Source organism: Cynara cardunculus (genome assembly GCF_001531365.2).
Source record: "Cynara cardunculus var. scolymus isolate 2C chromosome LG 2, CcrdV1, whole genome shotgun sequence".
Classification (NCBI taxonomy): domain Eukaryota; kingdom Viridiplantae; phylum Streptophyta; class Magnoliopsida; order Asterales; family Asteraceae; genus Cynara; species Cynara cardunculus.
The window spans coordinates 1399824-1418653 of record NC_037529.1 but is presented as its reverse complement, the minus strand read 5'-3'; the positions used below and the strand labels follow the sequence as shown (position 1 = coordinate 1418653).

Sequence of the window (18830 nt, the reverse complement as noted above, 5' to 3'; positions counted from 1 at the left end):
AATAGTCAAGACGAGCACGTAGTAAACATCAATCAGAGAAGAAAAGAAAAAAGGCACAAATATTATATATGGCCAACATATTATATATATATATATATATATATATATATATATATATATATATAACCCCCCTTAAGAATCCCCATTTGATCGTGTAACTTACGTAAGGGACTGAACACTCACCGTGTCACTTCCCTTACCAGATTAACATGGCAAGGGTCAAGAATCTTACTTGGTGAGAGCCGGTAACCGCTTACTGGGCAAGATTGTTGCACATAATGCCGATTTTGATGGCCAAGTATCCTAAACGGTAAGATTAGTAAGAGTGTTGACTCTTTATGGTAAGCGCTTTGCTAAGCAGCCCCTAAGATACCTTACAGAGTTACAATTTCAAAAGTAGTTGTGTGAGTGCTAACTTTGTAACACAAGCAGTTAAAATTTCATGACAAATATCACTAACCTGGAAATGAATTTTGTAGAAGATTTCTGATTTCCCATGCCCACAGTATGATTACCAGTAGCCAAGCTGAATTCATATAATCAAATGAAAGCACTTCCATACTTTTATTGATCCATATTGTTTCTTCTACGAACCGAGAGTGTATATCTACTTGGATCAATGATTCCAAATCACCATTGTTATCGAAAATTAAGCCAACCATCTTTCAACCAATTCATCTCTTCGACTGCAATCCGCTGCTTCCATAATATTGCTTTGTTGTTTCTTTTGAGAATTCTGCAAATGTCATTCCGTCCTTCAAGCGATCACAAAGTGGTGGAACCAATTTACCAATATATGAACTTGATTTTGCACACCCATTCTCCTCATCACATATTCTTGAATACCCACCATTTGAACTTGAATCTTTCACTGAAAAATCATAGACAGAAAGCGTCTTGCTCCACGCAGGCTGTAAGAACACAACGAAGGTTTCCCTGCTCACATTTTCCAAATTTTTGGGCCTACAAACGGAGTGAAGAGTTGCACGCAGTTTGCCCTTTGACAATATGTCACCTGATTCCCCTACCTGAACGATAAAACTCTCAGAAGATGCCTTCACCCTCACAACACTGTTCTTATTGGGATAAAGTATTTGCAGATATGTATGTCCGCTAGGGGAAGGGCATTCCTTCCCGTCACATGATTGGCAAGAACCGTTATTTTCAGGAACAATGAACATCGGAGCTGTCAAAACAGTGAACACACCATAATCATAATGCCACTGCTGCCATAAATCGGAGTGTTCTTGGTTGGTTTTTGCAATTTTCTTGCTTTTGGGTCGAGTATCTTTCAAAGATTGCAGGATTTGGTTATCTACAATTGAGTGATAGTGTATAAGACGCCCTTTAGCTGAACATGATTCCAGTAAGCATTGCTCTAGCTCGTGTCCACCAATGATCTTGTCGCACACCCTTGCGAGATGAAGACCTGGCTCCATCATGCAATTTCCTAAATCTTTGAATATGTTCCCAAGATTCTTGAATTCACTTGAACTCTTAACATCTGAACCAGAATCTTCAATCCCTGAATGATTTAAGCTACAGAGGTTGCTAACATCTGGATCCTGATCATATCTTAATTGCATCGCGAAAGGGGAGACTGTTCTATCAATGTTCTTCAGTGGAACATCACTCCCTAACCCATGATCCTGCAAATGTGCCACCAAATAATAAGCTTCTTGAAAGAGAAAGGGTATCATTTGATTACAAATTTACAAATAACAAACATGTGTAATCAAACGAAGGATCGTGTGAGAATATGAGTTCAGGGGAGAAGTGTAAGAAGGGATTTGGATCCTTGATCACTTTTAATTCCAAAACAACTCATGAATTGGGCTTTAGAAGGGAATTGATCCTTGGAGATCCCTTCTTACCATAACTTCCATTTTCACCGGAACCTAATCCTGTGTAATCAATAACTCCTTTTGTAACATCCTAGGCTAACCATACCAAATATACTCTGCTTTGTCCATGGTTTTAAAACTCGTCTAGTAGAGGAGATATCTAGTCCCTTACTTCCCCTCCCCAACCGATGTGGGATCTTACAATCCACTCCCCATGGGATCCCAGCGTCCTCCTTGGCACACTAGTCCAGTTCTCAGCTCTGATACCATCTGTAACATCTCAGCTTAACAGTACTAGATATTGTCCATTTTTTCTACACAGACTCACGGTTTTAAAAAAGGCTTCGGTAGAGGAGATATCCAGTTCGTAACCATAGTTCCCCTCCCAACTCATATGGGATACTACATCTTTTCTCGTTTAAAAACTTACTGTTTAAACCGAACCAACAAACATCGAAGCTCAAAAGCTAGATCACTTGGTTCAGTCATTTTATCGAACATATAAGCTACATTCTCGAAACAACAATTTACGTTACGTTTTCGAAATACAATACCTTGAGTATGAGTTTGCGATCTTCATTCTTAAGGAGAGCGAGCTTTCGAGCCATTGGAAGCAGCGTTCGTCGGAGAATGGAAGCATTGGGGACTCCGGTAATGGCGAGAAGACCTGGACCGGAGGGACCTAGGTTTTTCATGATTGTGCTCTTAACTGATTCCAAATATTCCATCTTTTCCGATGTTACTGATAACTGGTGATCTGAAGAAGATAATGCCATGAGATCAGAGTAATGGAGATCATAGAGTTCTAGGGTTTCATCTTCTTCCTCCATCATGGTAATGTTTTTGGCGGGATGTCAGCTGACCAAAAGAAGTATTATGGATTTATGGGACATTTACGTAAATGATTATAAGCGAGTATTCAACTTATGTTTTTTTTTTTTTTTTTTTAAGTGTTTATTAACTTATGTTGTATTAAATCGAAGTTAAATAAAATAGGGTTAAAATTGTAAACTGGTAATAAACAGTTTTTTATAAGTCATGAATGATTAACTTATCAAAAACAGTTTGTTACCGGTTTGACACCAGTATAAGCAATTTTTTTTATCCAAACACCAGAAAACAGCTTATTACCGGTGTCAGACTGAAATAAGTTACAAAACAGCTTTTATAAGCAATCCCAAACACCCCATAAATAAGTTTTTAATTTGAAAAAAAAGTGGAATTATAGTTAAAATCCAATTTAAGGATATATATATATAGGGGTATGTATAAAATCAATCGATCAAATTGGAACCGACTAACCATGATTAGATATCCAATTGTAATTGGATCAGATCGGATTGAAAATTTCAACATCCAATTTGGATCACTATCATTCGAGAACCGATCAAAATTGAACCAAACCGATCAACATCCAATTACCCATTGAATTAATCATCCGATGACCATTCAGTTGTCCATGCAACCATTATCCAACTATCATCTAATTAATTTATTTTCAAATTGCTTAAATCGGAATTTCAAATTTGTTTTATGTGAGTCTTTGAGTTTTTAACTTCCTTTGTTTTGGTTTTACACATATTAAAAGTGATTAATCAATTTGTAATATTGTTAGAGAATTAGATTGAATTAACACGTTGAATGGATCTAATCCCAACGGATCATTTATTGGATATCTAATAAAAGTATCTAATGGATAGAACCAAACCGATCCAAACGTCCATTGGATCGGTTATCCAATGTTAATCAAATCAAATCGGTTGGAAAAATACAACATCCAATAGATGATTGGATCGGTTCGGTTCCCCTCACATCCAGTGAATGTCAACCAATGAATAGCCCTAGTTATATACCTAAAAATCTCAAGTATTGTTATAGAATAACTGGGAAAAAAAACAATAATAGAATAGAGAGAAGAAATATGTAATTTTCATTAATCATAAGTCATTTTTATAGAGATGAGTTATATGTAGATAACTACAAGATATTTCACTTCTAATCTAACGTTGATATATCTATCTATCTCTATCGTCATATCTTTTAGATCATGACACACTTATCATACAACAAATGTAAAATTATTGTTGCAATTTTTGAAAATTAGAAGTATGGTAATTAGAATTTTTTATATAAAATTTAGAGTAAATATCCAACGTACGATGGACCCAACAGTTAGCAAATGTCAAGACAAGCATGACATACTTACATGTTTCAAGTGAGATCTCAAGAGAATGTTTATGCATGATAAAAATATCATTTTGTGCATGATCAAGAATTTTAGTGAATTATTATTCACAAAATGTCTTTTTTTATTAACATGAATATCCAATCCGCTATGCGAGCTGTCTAATCTCAGGATGACCACCTGCTTTACGGGTAGACTGGGGTCACCACATTTGAACCTCAATGGCCACAAACGAATTTTTATTCCTCATTGGATTTGAGCATGGGACCACCATGAACTTTTGAGGCCAAATTCAAACCAATCAGGCACCATTACTATTTACAAAATGTTAAGTATCATGAAAATTGTTTATTCATGAAACCATAACTACTCACTAAGTTTTTTAGCTTATATATCTCATGTATGTATCTCGGGAAAGGAGTAAACAAGACTTACATGACGAGGTATTTTACTAATCAATAGCAAATTATATTGTATTTCAAGCTATTGAGTTACGTTTCCGCTAGTATTTCATCTATGATGTAATTCACAAGTTATGTTATAAATGAAGTTAAATTTCAAGCTTATATTCGAGAACTAGGGGTTGTTTGTTTACCTCTTAATGGTTCCATTAAGAGATAACCTTGAATCGTTAAGAGGTGAATCCTGTGTGGCAAAAAAAAAGTCTACCTCTTAATAGTTCTAAAACCCTCTGAATGATTTTGTATCATGGATCTCCCTTAACCATTCAGCACCCTGATTCTATTATAAACAATTGCCGAACAATTATATTTCATTTCGCACTATATCATAAGAGTCTCTTAATCACTCTGACCACTTAATCATTATACACTAAACCATTCAATATCAATAAGAAAGTAATGACACCCGATTTATAGAAATTTGGGGCGTTACAACCGATTTGGTGGAGGTTCGGTTAATTTAGTTACTCTCGTTTTTCGTTTCCGTTACCAAGCATGATTGTCGATATAGTAACAAGCGTAAAATCACAATTTTAACAATTAATTTTTCAAATTAACACAAATTTACTGAACACAATTCACAAATCAACATCATGTCAAACTTGAAAAAACCCCTTCTATTTTCCAGGCTCCATGTGAGTTATATATATATATATACACACGGGGTAAATACCCACACACATTCCTCATTTAGGTTAAGTTTGAATCCTTAACCTTCCAAAAGTTGGGATCATTTCCGTTCTAGGATTGGGGCCTATCCCAATATCTAGAACGGGCATGCATTTGGGTGGGAGTCCCACATCATATGGTGTATAAGACAGAGGTTCAAGGTAAAAGAACCCCTAAAAATGAAAAACTGAGAAATACTCTAATAACCATTCATGTGTACGTTATGTACATGTGCGTACAAGTAAGTGAAAATGTTTTCTGGTTTTTATGCATGTGTGCACGATATGCACATGTGCATACTAAAATAATTACTTACAAATTACTTGTATACACATATGCATATACTGTATAGATGAATGGTTACTAGGATGTTTATCAGTTTTTCATTTTTATGTAGTTTTCTTTTAAATCTGACCCTTATTTTTAAATTTGTCAGAGGTATCATCCCTTTTTTCAGAAAGAAAACGTTGGGATAGATACAACACTTTGGTTAGAAATTCCCAGCAATACCAGAAGTTCTCTTGAAGCTTTTTGACAACCAAATTGCAGTTTCTCTTGGAGACACCTTTTCTGGGCCGAACGGTTTCAACAAAACCGCTAGTTCGTCGATCCGTTCTTGCTGCATCAGCTGTGCACTGAACTCCAACAGCCCTTCTAACGCTTCTGCTCGTTGCTGGTACGATGAAGTGTCGAATCTATGCGGTTGTTGCTGTCCCCAAGATTCTAATGACGGGTTGCTCGAACCAACCCTCCTTGTGGTGTGCTCACCGATTCCATTTTGATGAACCACTTGGGTTCGGTCAACAGTCTTGATGGTGCAATGGTCTCTTGTAATGGATCGATCCCTGCTGTTTGGATAAGTACCCGAAGAACAACATTGAGTCGATATCGATGAAGTTGCATGGACCGATAGGATTAAGCGTTGATCGATGGAGGATAAAGGGATCTCGGTCATCTTGTCGATATGTGGAGCATTGACTGATACATCTGGAGACTCGATACTGGAAAGACCGATGTTCGGTTTTGGGAGAGATGTCTTTCGCGAAGGTCTGTTAGCCGGAGTTTGCGACACCGGGAGCTGATCAAAACCGAAGAGTCGAAAAATTAATATCATAACGCTCATCTGAATTGTGGTTTTCTTATTCGAAGCTGTAAAGAATGCACACTAAGCAGCTGTTTGGTTCGTTTTCTATTAAGTCATGTATGGATAAAGTTGTCTTAGATCGGGAAGGTTTTTGTTTGAGAGAGTTTGTCATAGACGACGGGAACATGTTTTTTAATTGGGAAGGGAAAGTTTGCAAAAACTCGTCTTTCTACATAAAGCTTCCTCCTAGAAGTTTATTGAATAAGCCACTTTTTATATCATTAAGCAACTATCAATAATTCATGTATAGTTGATCGAATAAGTTGTGAGTCTCATTAGGCTCATTAAGCTGCTAACAAACAAGCAACTTTGAAGTTACTATAGCAAAATCGGCTTATAGGATGCTGAATATTTCTAAATGTCTTGATCAATTGTTTTATATCACCAAACAATTGTACGTCTTATGTAGAAGTGTTATGATAAGTTGATAGGAACGTTTTAACAAATTCTTTAAAACACTTTTGTAATCAAGTGTCATATTAGCTTTTTTATATAATAGTTTTGAAAAGTGTCGTATTAGCTTTTTTATAGAAGATTTTTTAAAAGTGTCGTATTAGCTTTTTTATAGAAGTCTTTTGAGAAGTGTCCTTCGAACACATTCTTATATGACACTTATTTTTATGAAACATATTTTCAAATAATGTTATATAAAAGGGAAATTAACAAAAATAGCCGTTTCAACCTTATACATTTACCTCTTAGTCATTCCTCTCCCGAAATTTACAAAACGTTACCACATCTGCAAGTAGCAACTCCTCAACTTACGGAGAGATCAAAATGTAAATAAAATATTTCTAAACATGGTCCGCAAGTATAGGGACCAAATATGTAAATTTAGTTCATAAATTTCTTATTTTATTTTACATTTTGACCCCTCCGTAAGTTGACAAGTTGCTACTTGTAAAGATACTGACCTTTTGTAAAATTTTGGGAGAGAAATTGCTAAGATGTAAATATATCCGGCAGAAACGGCTATTTTTGTTAATTTCCCTATATAAAAAGAATAACAGTATATTTTATTTTGAAAATGTCCTAAAAAATCTGTTAAAAACGACCAAAAACATACTGTCAACTTATTGCAAACACCTTTAGGACATACATTTGTCTGTCATGTTCCTATAAACTTAAGTTTTATGAGCAGTCTATTGGGACATTTAAAAAACAATATTAAAAAGAATTGCATATCATCGACATACCAAATCGCGATTTGGACCCCGTCTGGTTATCTTCGGCAAAGCCGAAGCTTTAACTGGCGTTCTGATAGCCACGAGTGTCTTAGCAACAACGGGCTTCTCTTCATCGATGCTATCGATGGATAGCTTTCTAGACAAAGATCTTGACAAATCTCGTATGTTCTCCGAGTACAAAGAAGCTTGATCATGTTCAGATATACTAGGATTCAAGGCACGGTCAGAGCTGAAAGATTTCTTGTGTTTTCTACGAGAACGAACTATTTCGGGTTCGGGTTCGGATTCAGGCTCGATGAATGTTGTTTTCTTTTCGTAGTTGTAATCGGACCACCGGAGTGGAATCGTATGGCGTCTCGCGTGGTTTAAGTTTAGATGAAGTTTATGTACATATGGTTGAAGATACGAATGTTTTAGCAAATCTGCAGCCTGTGATCAAGGGAAAATAAATCCAATATCAAAAAAGTTGGAATCTTGAATAATTTGGGGGGGAAAAGATTGATTACTGGCAACCCAATCGGCCCCACATATGGACCTCCGATGGGCACCACATGTGACTGTAGAGATGGCCAAAATGGGCCTGGCCCGGCCCGGCCCAGCTTTGGGACCGACGGTTAGTGATAGCCAAAAACCGGTTTCGGACCGGGTCGGGCCTTACCGGTCCTGGGCCTCAACAGTGTTGGTCATAACCGGTTCCGGCGTAAAATACTAAGCCCGGTTAAGCATTTCTATAACCGGTTATGTTACCTGGTCCGGTCCAGGCAAAAAAATATTTTTTTTTAATTTTTTTAATGATAGATTTTTTAATACATTATAAAATTTGTAATTTGGTCACTCAAATACACTTTAAAAATACGAGTCGAAGCCACAAAATATAGCGAGAAACCGAGAATGGTGAACGTTTTTTGCGTTTTGTAACTTGGTATGTAAATCCTTCAACCATGACACTTATATATAGAGTTTAGAAGGCAAAAAGAACCAAAAAGAGTCATATAACGGCTATATTTTAAAAAAATGGCTATTTTTTTTAAAACCAGGTCGGGCCGGTCCCTCGAAACCCTCCAAAACCATAACCGGTCCCGATCGGCGGTCCTCTAACCGGTCCAGGGTCCGGCCGCTCCTTTGCTGGTCCCGGTTCCAGTCCTCCGACGGTCCCGAGCTGGTTTGGCCATCACTACCGACAGTCCAGGGTCAGTTACGATTTTATGAAAATTCAAGGCCCGGCCCGAGACCAGTTACGGGGCTGGGATTGGTTTTACCTGGGCTAGGCCCTCCTTTTTTTTAAAATTACATTTTTATAAATTATATATCAAGTTTTTCAAGATTTCTATAAGATTTTCAAGTTTTTTTCTACCAAAAACTTCAAATTTTAAGAGGTTTTTCAAGTTTTTTAAGTGTTCCAATACTTAGATTTCAAAATTTGTAATTACCAAAGAATTTAGAACATTTTTATGTGAAAAAAAATTTAAAAAATAGATTTTAAGTATATTTGAATGACCCAGTTAAAGATTTAAAGTGTATTTCAATAAGATGTTATACAAAAAAAAAAACTTCAACGTTTTTTTATATGTTTAAAATGATTTTTGGGAAGAAAAAAGAAGTTGGGACCGATTTGGGCCCGGCCCAGGACTGGTTATAGGACCAGGCTTTTTACATGGAGAACGGCAGGGAGGCTCTAGTTGGGACTGGTTCAGGCACGGGACCAGATTTTCGCCATCTATACACGTGAGGAAGCATTTCGTGAGCTGATTCGGTGGCCAAGGCAAGCAGAGGGATTCAAGGCCACATCCCATGAGATTTGAACCTGAATTGTTCGTTATGTATGTGAGCAAACTCACCCCGCCCCTTCACCAACCGAGTTGTGCACTTGAGGGTGTTGAATCTTGAATAATGTATGCAAAAGAGTAGACGAAAGAAGAATAAGATTGCATACACTTGGTCTCGTGTCCGGGTTTTTCCGCAGCATGCTCTTAACAAGCCCTCGACTAGAAAAGAAAGAGAAGTCAACAAACTAGACCGTGAGAGATAACAGACCGTTAAACAACCATAAACGAGCTTAATTTTTTAGCTTACTGAAAAGGTCTCGTCTCACTTCCTACTTGAAGTAGCGTTTCAATAAGCTTTACGAGTTTTTTTTCCACTTTTTTCAATTATGTCCCTTGTAGCACTACAACAAAATTGAGTTTATAGGATGCCAAATAGATTACTTTATATGACTTAATCTTGATTTATGCACAATTTACTTGTAATCTTGATTTTAAGTAATATGCATCAATAAATAGTAGTTGATGCATCAAAAGTGGTTTTCAAGAATTTGTCTCAAATGCTTTATAATATAGTACAAATGACGATTTTTAAGACATTTTTTAAATAGTCTCCGATAAAAGGACTAATATAACACTTTGTTTCAAAAGTATCCTAAAAGCTTTTAAAGACGCCCACACAACTGACACAAGTGTTTGGTCCTGTAAACATAAGTCCTATAAAGTATAGTTTATTATGACACTCAGACGCTTTATTGTCATATAAACCCAATTTTGTTGTAGTGTAGTTTTGCAATTAATTTTACTAACATGTGTTTTTAGGTTATTTTACATTGTCACATGGTTTAACAACTAGTTTTTACCAAACATGACTACTCTATCAACGAACTAGATTGAACCAAGAGTTGGGTTTTGAACCATTTTGCCAAACATGGTATTATCAGAGCATCTCAAACAGATATGCTATATTTTCTCTCTCATGTTTTAAATTTGGAGATTTTTTCATTCTCTCCCCTATTTTTATCTATTTTAAGGAGAGTTTAACATATCTTTGGAACAAACTTTTCCCAAAGCTTTAAAATCTGTAAAATAGCATAGCTATTAGAGATGCTCTTAAAAGCTAAAAAGAAGGTTAAAAACTCACAAGGCACTAGAATACATGGTTGGAAGTGGAGCAACTATAGATTTGTTGATCTTGTTGATTAAAGCTTGCATATCCTGTTGAGAAATAAGACATCAGAGCAAACAATTAAGACATTGAGAGCTGATTAAGAGATTGCAAAATTAAGACACTTGGTTGATAGTCCAACTTTTCCTTTAAACTAGAGTAAAATTACCTTTTTGTCCCTGTGGTTTGTTAAACATTGCGATTTTCGTCCTTATAGTTTAAAAATTACGGCTTTCGTCCCTATGGTTTGTAATTCTTTGTTATATTCATCCTTACTTATTATTGTTTCGGTTACTATTCTTTATTGTTTTGGTCCCTTGTACTTTAAGGGTGCGTTAACACAGGACAGGACAAAACATGAATCACTGATCCATATTTGACAAGACTTTTTTGTGGAACAGACGTGTTCCACCTCCACCCTATGGGACATGGTGGAACAAGATGGAACAGACCAATATTTTACCAATATAACTTCAAAATATATTTTAATTCTCTTCTAAAACATCAATTTAAATTATTGTATTTTTATGTTTTTTAAACTTTCATTTTATTGTCACTCAAAATTATTTTTATAAGGTTTTTAAATTTTTGGTTAATTTATGTAATTTATTAAATACTACTAATAATAGAATAATATAGAAAATGTACAAAATAAAAATTGGAAACCAAATAAACTTTTTATTTTGGTATCATTTTAATTGTCTTGATGAAAACTTTCTAATATTTATTTTTTTATAATTTAATAAATTACATAACTTAATCAAAATATATAAAAGATATCAACAACTTATGAGAGGTAAATTGGTCATTTTGTTTATTCTGTCATGTCCGGTTATATCTTACCAAACGTTGAACAGTTTTTATGTGTTGTCTACATGTCAAACGCACCCAAGGTAGGAAATAGGAATTAGTCAATGGGCAAAAATATTGTAAACCATGGGAACGAAAATCGCAATTTATAAACCACCGAGACGAAAATCGTAATGTCTTTTATGTGGCCATTCAAACATTGCAATTTCATGGAATGAATGGGAGTAAAAGTCCATAAAAACAAAAAATGAACTTACAAAAGCTTTGAAGGCAGGCTTGAAAGCCATCATTTCATATATACAGCATCCTGGACAAGAAGCATGTAATGGATGTGTTATTTAGCCTTCCAAAGCAACTAACAACTAAAAAGAACCTACCTAAAAACTGTGATGGAATATCTCCTCTGTCCAGAGTTTGATTCTAGACGTACACAACAATTGTGGCCACTGAATTTATCAAGGCTGATTTGTTGCAGTCACAATTTGTCGGGATTAGTCGAGGCGGACACCGTTCCAAAAAAAAAAGAACCTACCATAGGGTCATTGGCCCGGTGGTACCCGAGTTCTAAGCCTCCCAAGAGGTCAAAGATTCAAACTTCACGAAAGGTGAGAAGTGGGTGTGAGTATTTTTTTGCAACTTGCAAGACATCAACCCTAACAAACTCAGTGGCCATAATTGTTGTGAGTATTTGACGTATATAAATATTACACACTATTAAAAAACTGAAAAGAACCTGAATTACCTAAAGACCAGATATCTGACTTAGAACCATAAGGTATATCCGCAAGAAGCTCGGGGCACATGTAACTAGGTGTTCCCACAACCTGAAACGGAAACACTTTTGTGAGCAGAAAGTTCACAGGTGTGTATGTTGGAGTCCTACATCGGCTTGATTTGGACTATCTCTTCTTGATATATCTCTTGAAGGGCTCTTTTTTAGAGTAATCTGATGGGGTTTCATATATTCTCACATGGTATCAGAGTCAAGGTCTACACTATAGGTACTTGACACTCTATCCCGTCTAGCCCCCTATCGACACTCTTGGACAGGGGCGGACCCACTCTATACGGTAAGGTGGCACGGGCCACCACTTCGTTCCTCCATTATAGTGTAAAAAATTATAGGGTCGTGAAAAAGTGCCACAATATCATTTTGTTGTATGCAACCATATATAATATTGAAACTACAGTGATGACACAATTTTCCCTAGGTAGAGTTGGTTTACATGGCTTTTCTCCCACCCCATATGCAGGTTCACATATTGTTTGTGTCACTTTCTTAGTTTTTAGCTTTTAACCTCAGATTTATTATGTTTCTGAAAGAATTTGCATTAAAAGATTCGAACAGGAGAGCTCATATATGAAAAAAGCAAATAACTAACCAACAAACTAATGAAGATTTTGTGAAAAATATATATATCGTTGCTTATATTGCTCTAGGAGGGGGCGCCACATCAGCTAGATTTGGATCATTTCTTCTTAATATATGTTGGAACATCTCTTCTTTCCTGGGGCTTTTTAGAGTGTGATATGATGGGGTTCCAACTATTCTCAAATAGTAAAACAAGCCTTCAGATCAATTGTTGGAGCAATATACTTACAGAGGATGCAAGATCATCAGAAGTCAAAATTTTAGCAAGACCAAAATCACCTGAAAATGACAAAAGAAAGTAATGCTAATCTAAAGCTATAAGATGCATGTGCCTTGAAACATATTTAGATTGCATGGTTTAAAGTACAAGGCAGCAGATCATTACCGAGTCGGATTTCTTGATCTTTTGTTAGGAATATATTCGAACACTGAAATAAGAACGGAATTATTAAGTTATATCGTATTCTCATTTTTAGATAATTAACGCAAGATGTATAGAGATATTGCAGAAAGAAACCTTAACATCTCGATGGAGGATATGACTTTTGTGCAAGTAATCAAGGGCTGCCAGGAGTTGAACAAGCCATTTGCAGAGTTTCTGCACATTTAAATGAGTAAAATACGTGGGTAGACGTTAGACATGGAGTTTTGCACACTATTTTTATGTCCGGATTCTTTTTATATGATGTCAGTCGTTTTCTGTAACAACTCGTCCCACATGGAAAGAAAATGAGATTTGTGAGCTCCTTATAAGCCTCAAGTTGTGGGTTATTAATAACTCCCACTATGATTTTAAGTTGGATTCGAAGTTATTGGGTCAGCTTGTTGCTTTGGGGTGGGATTTGTGGGCTGGCTCCTTATCAATAACTTCCACCATGGGCTCCTTATCAATAACTTCCACCATGGTTTTAAGTTGGATTCAAAGTTATTGGGCAGTCACCATGGTTTTAAGTTGGATTCAAAGTTATTGGGCAGCCTATTGCTTTGGGGTGTTACATCTTCTTTGACATAAGCCAAACGAGCTCTGGGGTGGAATGTACGCACAATTGTCCTCTACCCCCAAAGAATAGAGCAGTTGTTTCCATGAAGACCTTTAGCTTGTGAAAAGTGTGAGATAAAGAAAGCATGGATGTAGGCAAATTACTAAACCATGTGTTTGATGTTCCAATTTCACGTAGCTATAATTGTGTACAAAAGGTAGATTAACCTCTTCCGAAAAATGAACTCCATTGGCCCGTTTGATTGCTTCAGCCCTACATGAACGAATAGTTGGAAACATCACAACAATCATATAAGAAAGTGATGAATCGATAAAGAATATAGCTTACATGTCTCCTCCTTCGCAATGAGCTATAATAATACACACATAGCAACCCTGAAGGATAAAAAGTTCTAAATGGTAATTACAAGTTATAGAGCATGATAGCCAAATAAAAGTAAAGTTACTCCCTCTATCCCGTTGACATTGCAACACTTTCCTTTCCGTGATGTCTCGTGAAAAAATGCAACGTTTTTTCTTTTTGGACGTTTTTCATGTTACGATTACCTATTTACCCTCATCATCATGACATGTGAATTGATGTTATTGATTTAGGTTCACAAGATTCCTCTGGTTCTGTTAGAGTGTGTTTGGTATCCAAATAGGACAGGATAGAACTAAACAGTTGTTCAGCGTTTCGTAAGACATAACGGGACATGACAGAAAAAATAGAATGACCAGTTTACCCATAATGAGTTGTTTACATATTTTGATTAATTTCAGTAATTTATTAAATTATAATAAAATAAATATTTTTTATAACAAAGTATATCATTAGAAAGTTTTCGTTAAGACAATTAAAATGACACCAAAATAAAATTTTATGTAGTTTCCAATTTCTATTTTATACATTATGTACATTATTTTTTTATTCTTACTATTTAATAAATTACATAAATTAACCAAAATATAGAGATTGTATAAAAATAATATTTTGAGGACAATAAAGTGAGTTTAGAGAGCATAAAATATAATAAATAAAATTTAAGAATGAATAATGTGAAGAGGGAGGCGTATCTGATGTTTTAGAAGAGAATTAGGTTTTATCTTAAGGTAATATTGGTAAAATATATGCGTTTGTTCCACCTTGTTCCACAGGGTGGGGGTGGAACACGCTCGATCCACTTTGTTCCACATAAAAGTCCTGCCAAACGTGGAACATTGATCTTTGTTCTGTTATGTTTTGTCATGTGTACCAAACACACCCTAAGGGTAGTTTAGATATTTGAGAAATAGTCCGACAATTCTTAGCCATGTGCAATTTTCATGGGACAGAAGTACATTAGAAGCCTTTGTCATCCAAGTGACAGCATGAGAACCAGTAGAGCAGACATACCTTTTCTACCCATGAATCTTTGTATTCAACTATAAAAGGATTTTGCACTTTGGAAATAAGCTCCATCTGCATAGGAGAGAACCAGATATGTTTCAATTAAGCACAACATACATATAAAAACTGGTGCTATTGGGGCTACACCTCCTGCTAATATAGCCAAGACATTGAAATCAATTAATGGTCTGTTTGTTAGCAGCTTAATGAGCTTAATGTGATATCAGCTTATTTGATCAGCTATACATGAATGTTTGGTAGTGGCTTAATGATATAGAAAGTGGCTTATTCAGTAAGCTTCTAGGGAGGAGCTTTATGCAAAAAGCCAAGTTTTTTTTCCAAGCCTGCCCCTCCCAATTAATAAACGCGCTCCTTTCTTCTACGAAAAAACTCTCACAAACAAAAATCTTTCCAATTACAGACAGATTAATCTACACAGACAGCTTTATCCATACAGTACTTGATGAAAAACCAACCAAACAGTCCCTAAGTCCAATATCAAGAGAACAAACTGATGAACAGAAGAGGTACAATCACAGTAAATATTTGACAAACTAAAGTATTATCTTGCAAAGTTTTTTGTGATTGCAGTATTTCTCTTTAGCTTATCATTAGGATAACCGATAACATATCATTTCTAGAGATCATGTTAATGGTATTTATACATTATACAAGAGGGAAGAGCAACCTCCAGTATGGCAGATCTGCGGGTCCTATCAGACTGTCGGGCAAGCCGGATTTTCTTCAGAACATACCTGAAAGGAGAGATTTTTCATCGATTGAATAAACCCAATACACCAAGCATTTTGCCGGCCATAGTCAAAACATATGAAGAGACATTACTTTTGGAGTCCCATATCGGCTAAACTTGGATCAGTTCACATGAATATACGTTGGAACCTCCTTCTCTCCTCAAGGGATCTTTTGGAGAGTCATCTAAGGAGGTTCCATATATCCTCACATGGTTAATTAGAGCCAAGGTTTACCGCTCTAGGGACTCGACACTCCATTTCACCTTAATATACATATATATATACACACACATATATGGAAGGGGAAAACCGCAAAAAAATGAAAAACGGAGGAACACCCGGGTAACTGTTCATTTGGGCGGTATGCACATGTGCATACATATATATAGATATATATATATATATATATAGTCAGGTTCAAACGAGAACAACACTTATTTAAAAAAAATAAGAAACGGCCGAATCACATGTTATTTTATACTAACATCACGTACAAAATCACATGTGATTCACGCGACTTTGCCCCGCGGCTTGAAGTCACGCCCAAAGTCGCATGCACACCCTTTTTTTGCTATTAATGTAAAATCACATGTGATTTTGCATGTGATTTGGCCGTTTCGTATTCTCTTAATAGTTAACATTCTTGTTTGATCCTCCCTCGCTCTTTGTATATACATATATATATATATATATATATATATTGGAACCTCGGTTCTCTCCTCAAGGGCTCATTTGGAGAGTAACCTGATGGGATTTTACATATTCTCACAATTACCATACATATGAAATATTAAACAATGGAGATGGAAGCCATACTTTTTCTTTTCACGTCTATGCCTCACAAGTAGAGCAGAAGCAAACGATCCCTTCCCAATCTGCTCTAATATATCGTAGTTCTCCATTTGATGAACTCTACCAACAATCCTCAACTTCTCAATCTGCTTTCTCTGGAGAAGCTTTATCCTGGCTAACAACCACTATAACACACTTCAAAACCGTCAAAACCATTGTTAACGATTCATGTTTAGACCTCTTACACGAGGATCAACAAACTAAAAAACGTCTATATAATGTATATATTTTGAAAACTATGGGTAATAGTACACTGTTGAAACTGTTTGCATAACACAAAATACAAATTCAGATTGGAACAAATGCTGTGGGAACTTTAAAGTGGTTTGGTGACATTATGCTTGCAATAAATGAAATTTTCAAATGGAAAATGACCCTTGTTGTTATTGGATCTTTATCAACACCAACCATACATCTAATCAGAGAGGTAAGTAAACTAGCCTTCTCATACATCCTTCCTAATTAAGTCCATCTCAACAATATGCAGAACATTCAGAATATCACAATAAAGGCTTATTAAGTACACCAATCTATTCAGGTACCCTCCTGAGGAAATACCCTATTCCCTTAATAAATGGCATAATTGTTGAACATTAAACACATAATGATGATGATGGTGATTATGAGTATTATAGGGTCAAGTTCAGGGGGGGGGGAAACGCAAGAAAATGAAAAATTGAGGAACATCCTACTAACCATTCATCTGTACAGTATACACATGTGTATGCAAGTATTTTATAAGTAATTTTTCCGGTATGCACATGTGCATAACATGCAACACAAGCAGGGGCGGACCTATTAAGCCTCGAGCGTCGTGTACCTGCTTAACTTATTTTTGTAAGTAGAGTTTTTTTGAGGTACGAATTAAAACAGTGGAATACCACTAAAAATAAATAGGATGACTTTGCTACGCTTTAATCCACCTTAAAGTACGTGAAACAGGATTCATCTTCAAATTACTTGTATGCAGGATGCATAGTGTAAATATGAACGGTTATTAGGGTGTTTCCTGAGTTTTTCATTTTTTTGGGTTTTTCCTGTAATGATAAACAGTAAGAAGATGACATCTCAATTGTCAACGGATATACATGAATGCGACCATTCTTTGTAATTACTCGATCTTACACTTTAACTAATGAAATTAAAATCCAGAAAGGAACTAGCAAACAAATATACAGTACCAATTCAATGCATCATCAGAAACGTGATCGATAAATAACGAATTAGGGCTTCAATTAGAAGAAATCAAGCAATAAAACTGATGAATAAGCTTACATTCAACACATTACACACGAGAAGTAAAAATCAGGCGAAATCCATGAAAGAAGAATCCGAAGAAGATAGATTAGTACCTGAACATTGAAGACGAAACGATCATAAGCATCGTATTTTCCATTAAAAGGGGGAAAACAGAGAAATTGTTTGAATTAAGAAACAATATATTTACAGAAATGTACAGAAAGATGAAGAAGAAAGTGGTGAAGATGAATTTGATTTAAAAAATCGAGGGTTTGAAGGTGTCATCAATGGAGGAGACCAGAAGAAGGGGCGGCAAAAGAATTGAAAAGAAAGCAAAGCGAAAGCAGAAACACGTGATTTCAAAAGCTTTCAATACGTGCTCTCGATGTTTTCTTTTTGAGGGAAACCAACCACTTTTCGCGACGGAGGGATTCAAAAAATCCAGAATAGATCTCTCAGAGACCCGGCCCGACCCGTTCAACAAGAAGACAAACAGCTTTTTTTTATAATTTTTCTAAAATAAAAAACTACAAATCAAAGTATCTAAAAACGCTTCTAACATCTAATACTATATTATAAAGCATTTGACAAATACTCTTAAAATTTATTTTTTTATGTATAAATTATTGTTTATTGATGTATATTACTTAAAATTCGAGTTCACAAGTAAATTGTGCGTAATTACAACTTATTAAAGTTTTATGTTTGAATTCGTGTAACTAACTGCAAATAAACATAATCAACTACAGGATAAACATTTCATTTTAAATATAAAAAAATCTAAAATATAATTAAGATAATCATTGAATTACACTTATAACAAAAATACTTAATTATTATGTTTATAAAAATTATAAGTTTAAATTACTTCGTTATTAAACCAGAATTAAATTAATTCGTTATTAAACTTAAATTAAATTATAATAAAAAATTTGAATTAAAAAAATTACTTAAAGAACTAGAATTTTTAAATAGTTAATTTCATACTAATATTGATATATTTTTTTCAAATTTT

General features: G+C 35.3%; 2 protein-coding genes across 2 annotated transcripts; both read right to left on the bottom strand.

Annotated features, from left to right (window-relative positions):
- Positions 1 to 408: 408 nt before the first annotated feature.
- On the bottom strand, positions 409 to 2685 carry LOC112507951. The gene is made up of 2 exons (XM_025112708.1): positions 2399 to 2685; positions 409 to 1649 (listed from the first exon to the last, which is right to left on the bottom strand). Exons 1-2 carry the CDS (start codon positions 2675 to 2677, stop codon positions 675 to 677), a joined length of 1254 nt encoding a protein of 417 aa, XP_024968476.1. The 5' UTR covers positions 2678 to 2685; the 3' UTR covers positions 409 to 674.
- Positions 2686 to 5649: 2964 nt separating this feature from the next.
- LOC112508112 (serine/threonine-protein kinase Nek1-like) lies at positions 5650 to 16669 on the bottom strand. Its single transcript, XM_025112894.1, has 14 exons — positions 16541 to 16669; positions 15661 to 15727; positions 14979 to 15044; positions 13932 to 13978; positions 13811 to 13856; positions 13121 to 13201; positions 12989 to 13031; positions 12833 to 12882; positions 11974 to 12055; positions 11489 to 11538; positions 10398 to 10471; positions 9424 to 9475; positions 7500 to 7919; positions 5650 to 6237 (listed from the first exon to the last, which is right to left on the bottom strand). The coding sequence occupies exons 1-14, from the start codon at positions 16624 to 16626 to the stop codon at positions 5650 to 5652; spliced, it is 1752 nt and encodes a 583-aa protein (XP_024968662.1). The 5' UTR covers positions 16627 to 16669.
- Positions 16670 to 18830: the final 2161 nt, after the last annotated feature.

Excerpts from the sequence above, each read along its gene's own strand:
- LOC112507951 (XM_025112708.1), bottom strand. The coding sequence starts at position 2,677 with ATGATGGAGGAAGAAGATGAAACCCTAGAACTCTATGATCTCCATTAC. Across the intron at positions 1,650-2,398 it reads ATCGCAAACTCATACTCAAG|GATCATGGGTTAGGGAGTGA; the intron begins GTATTGTATTTC and ends GCACATTTGCAG.
- LOC112508112 (XM_025112894.1), bottom strand. The coding sequence starts at position 16,626 with ATGGAGAACTACGATATATTAGAGCAGATTGGGAAGGGATCGTTTGCT. Across the intron at positions 15,045-15,660 it reads GCAGATCTGCCATACTGGAG|ATGGAGCTTATTTCCAAAGT; the intron begins GTTGCTCTTCCC and ends TCTCCTATGCAG. Across the intron at positions 13,032-13,120 it reads TCCTCCATCGAGATGTTAAG|TGTTCGAATATATTCCTAAC; the intron begins GTTTCTTTCTGC and ends TTCTTATTTCAG.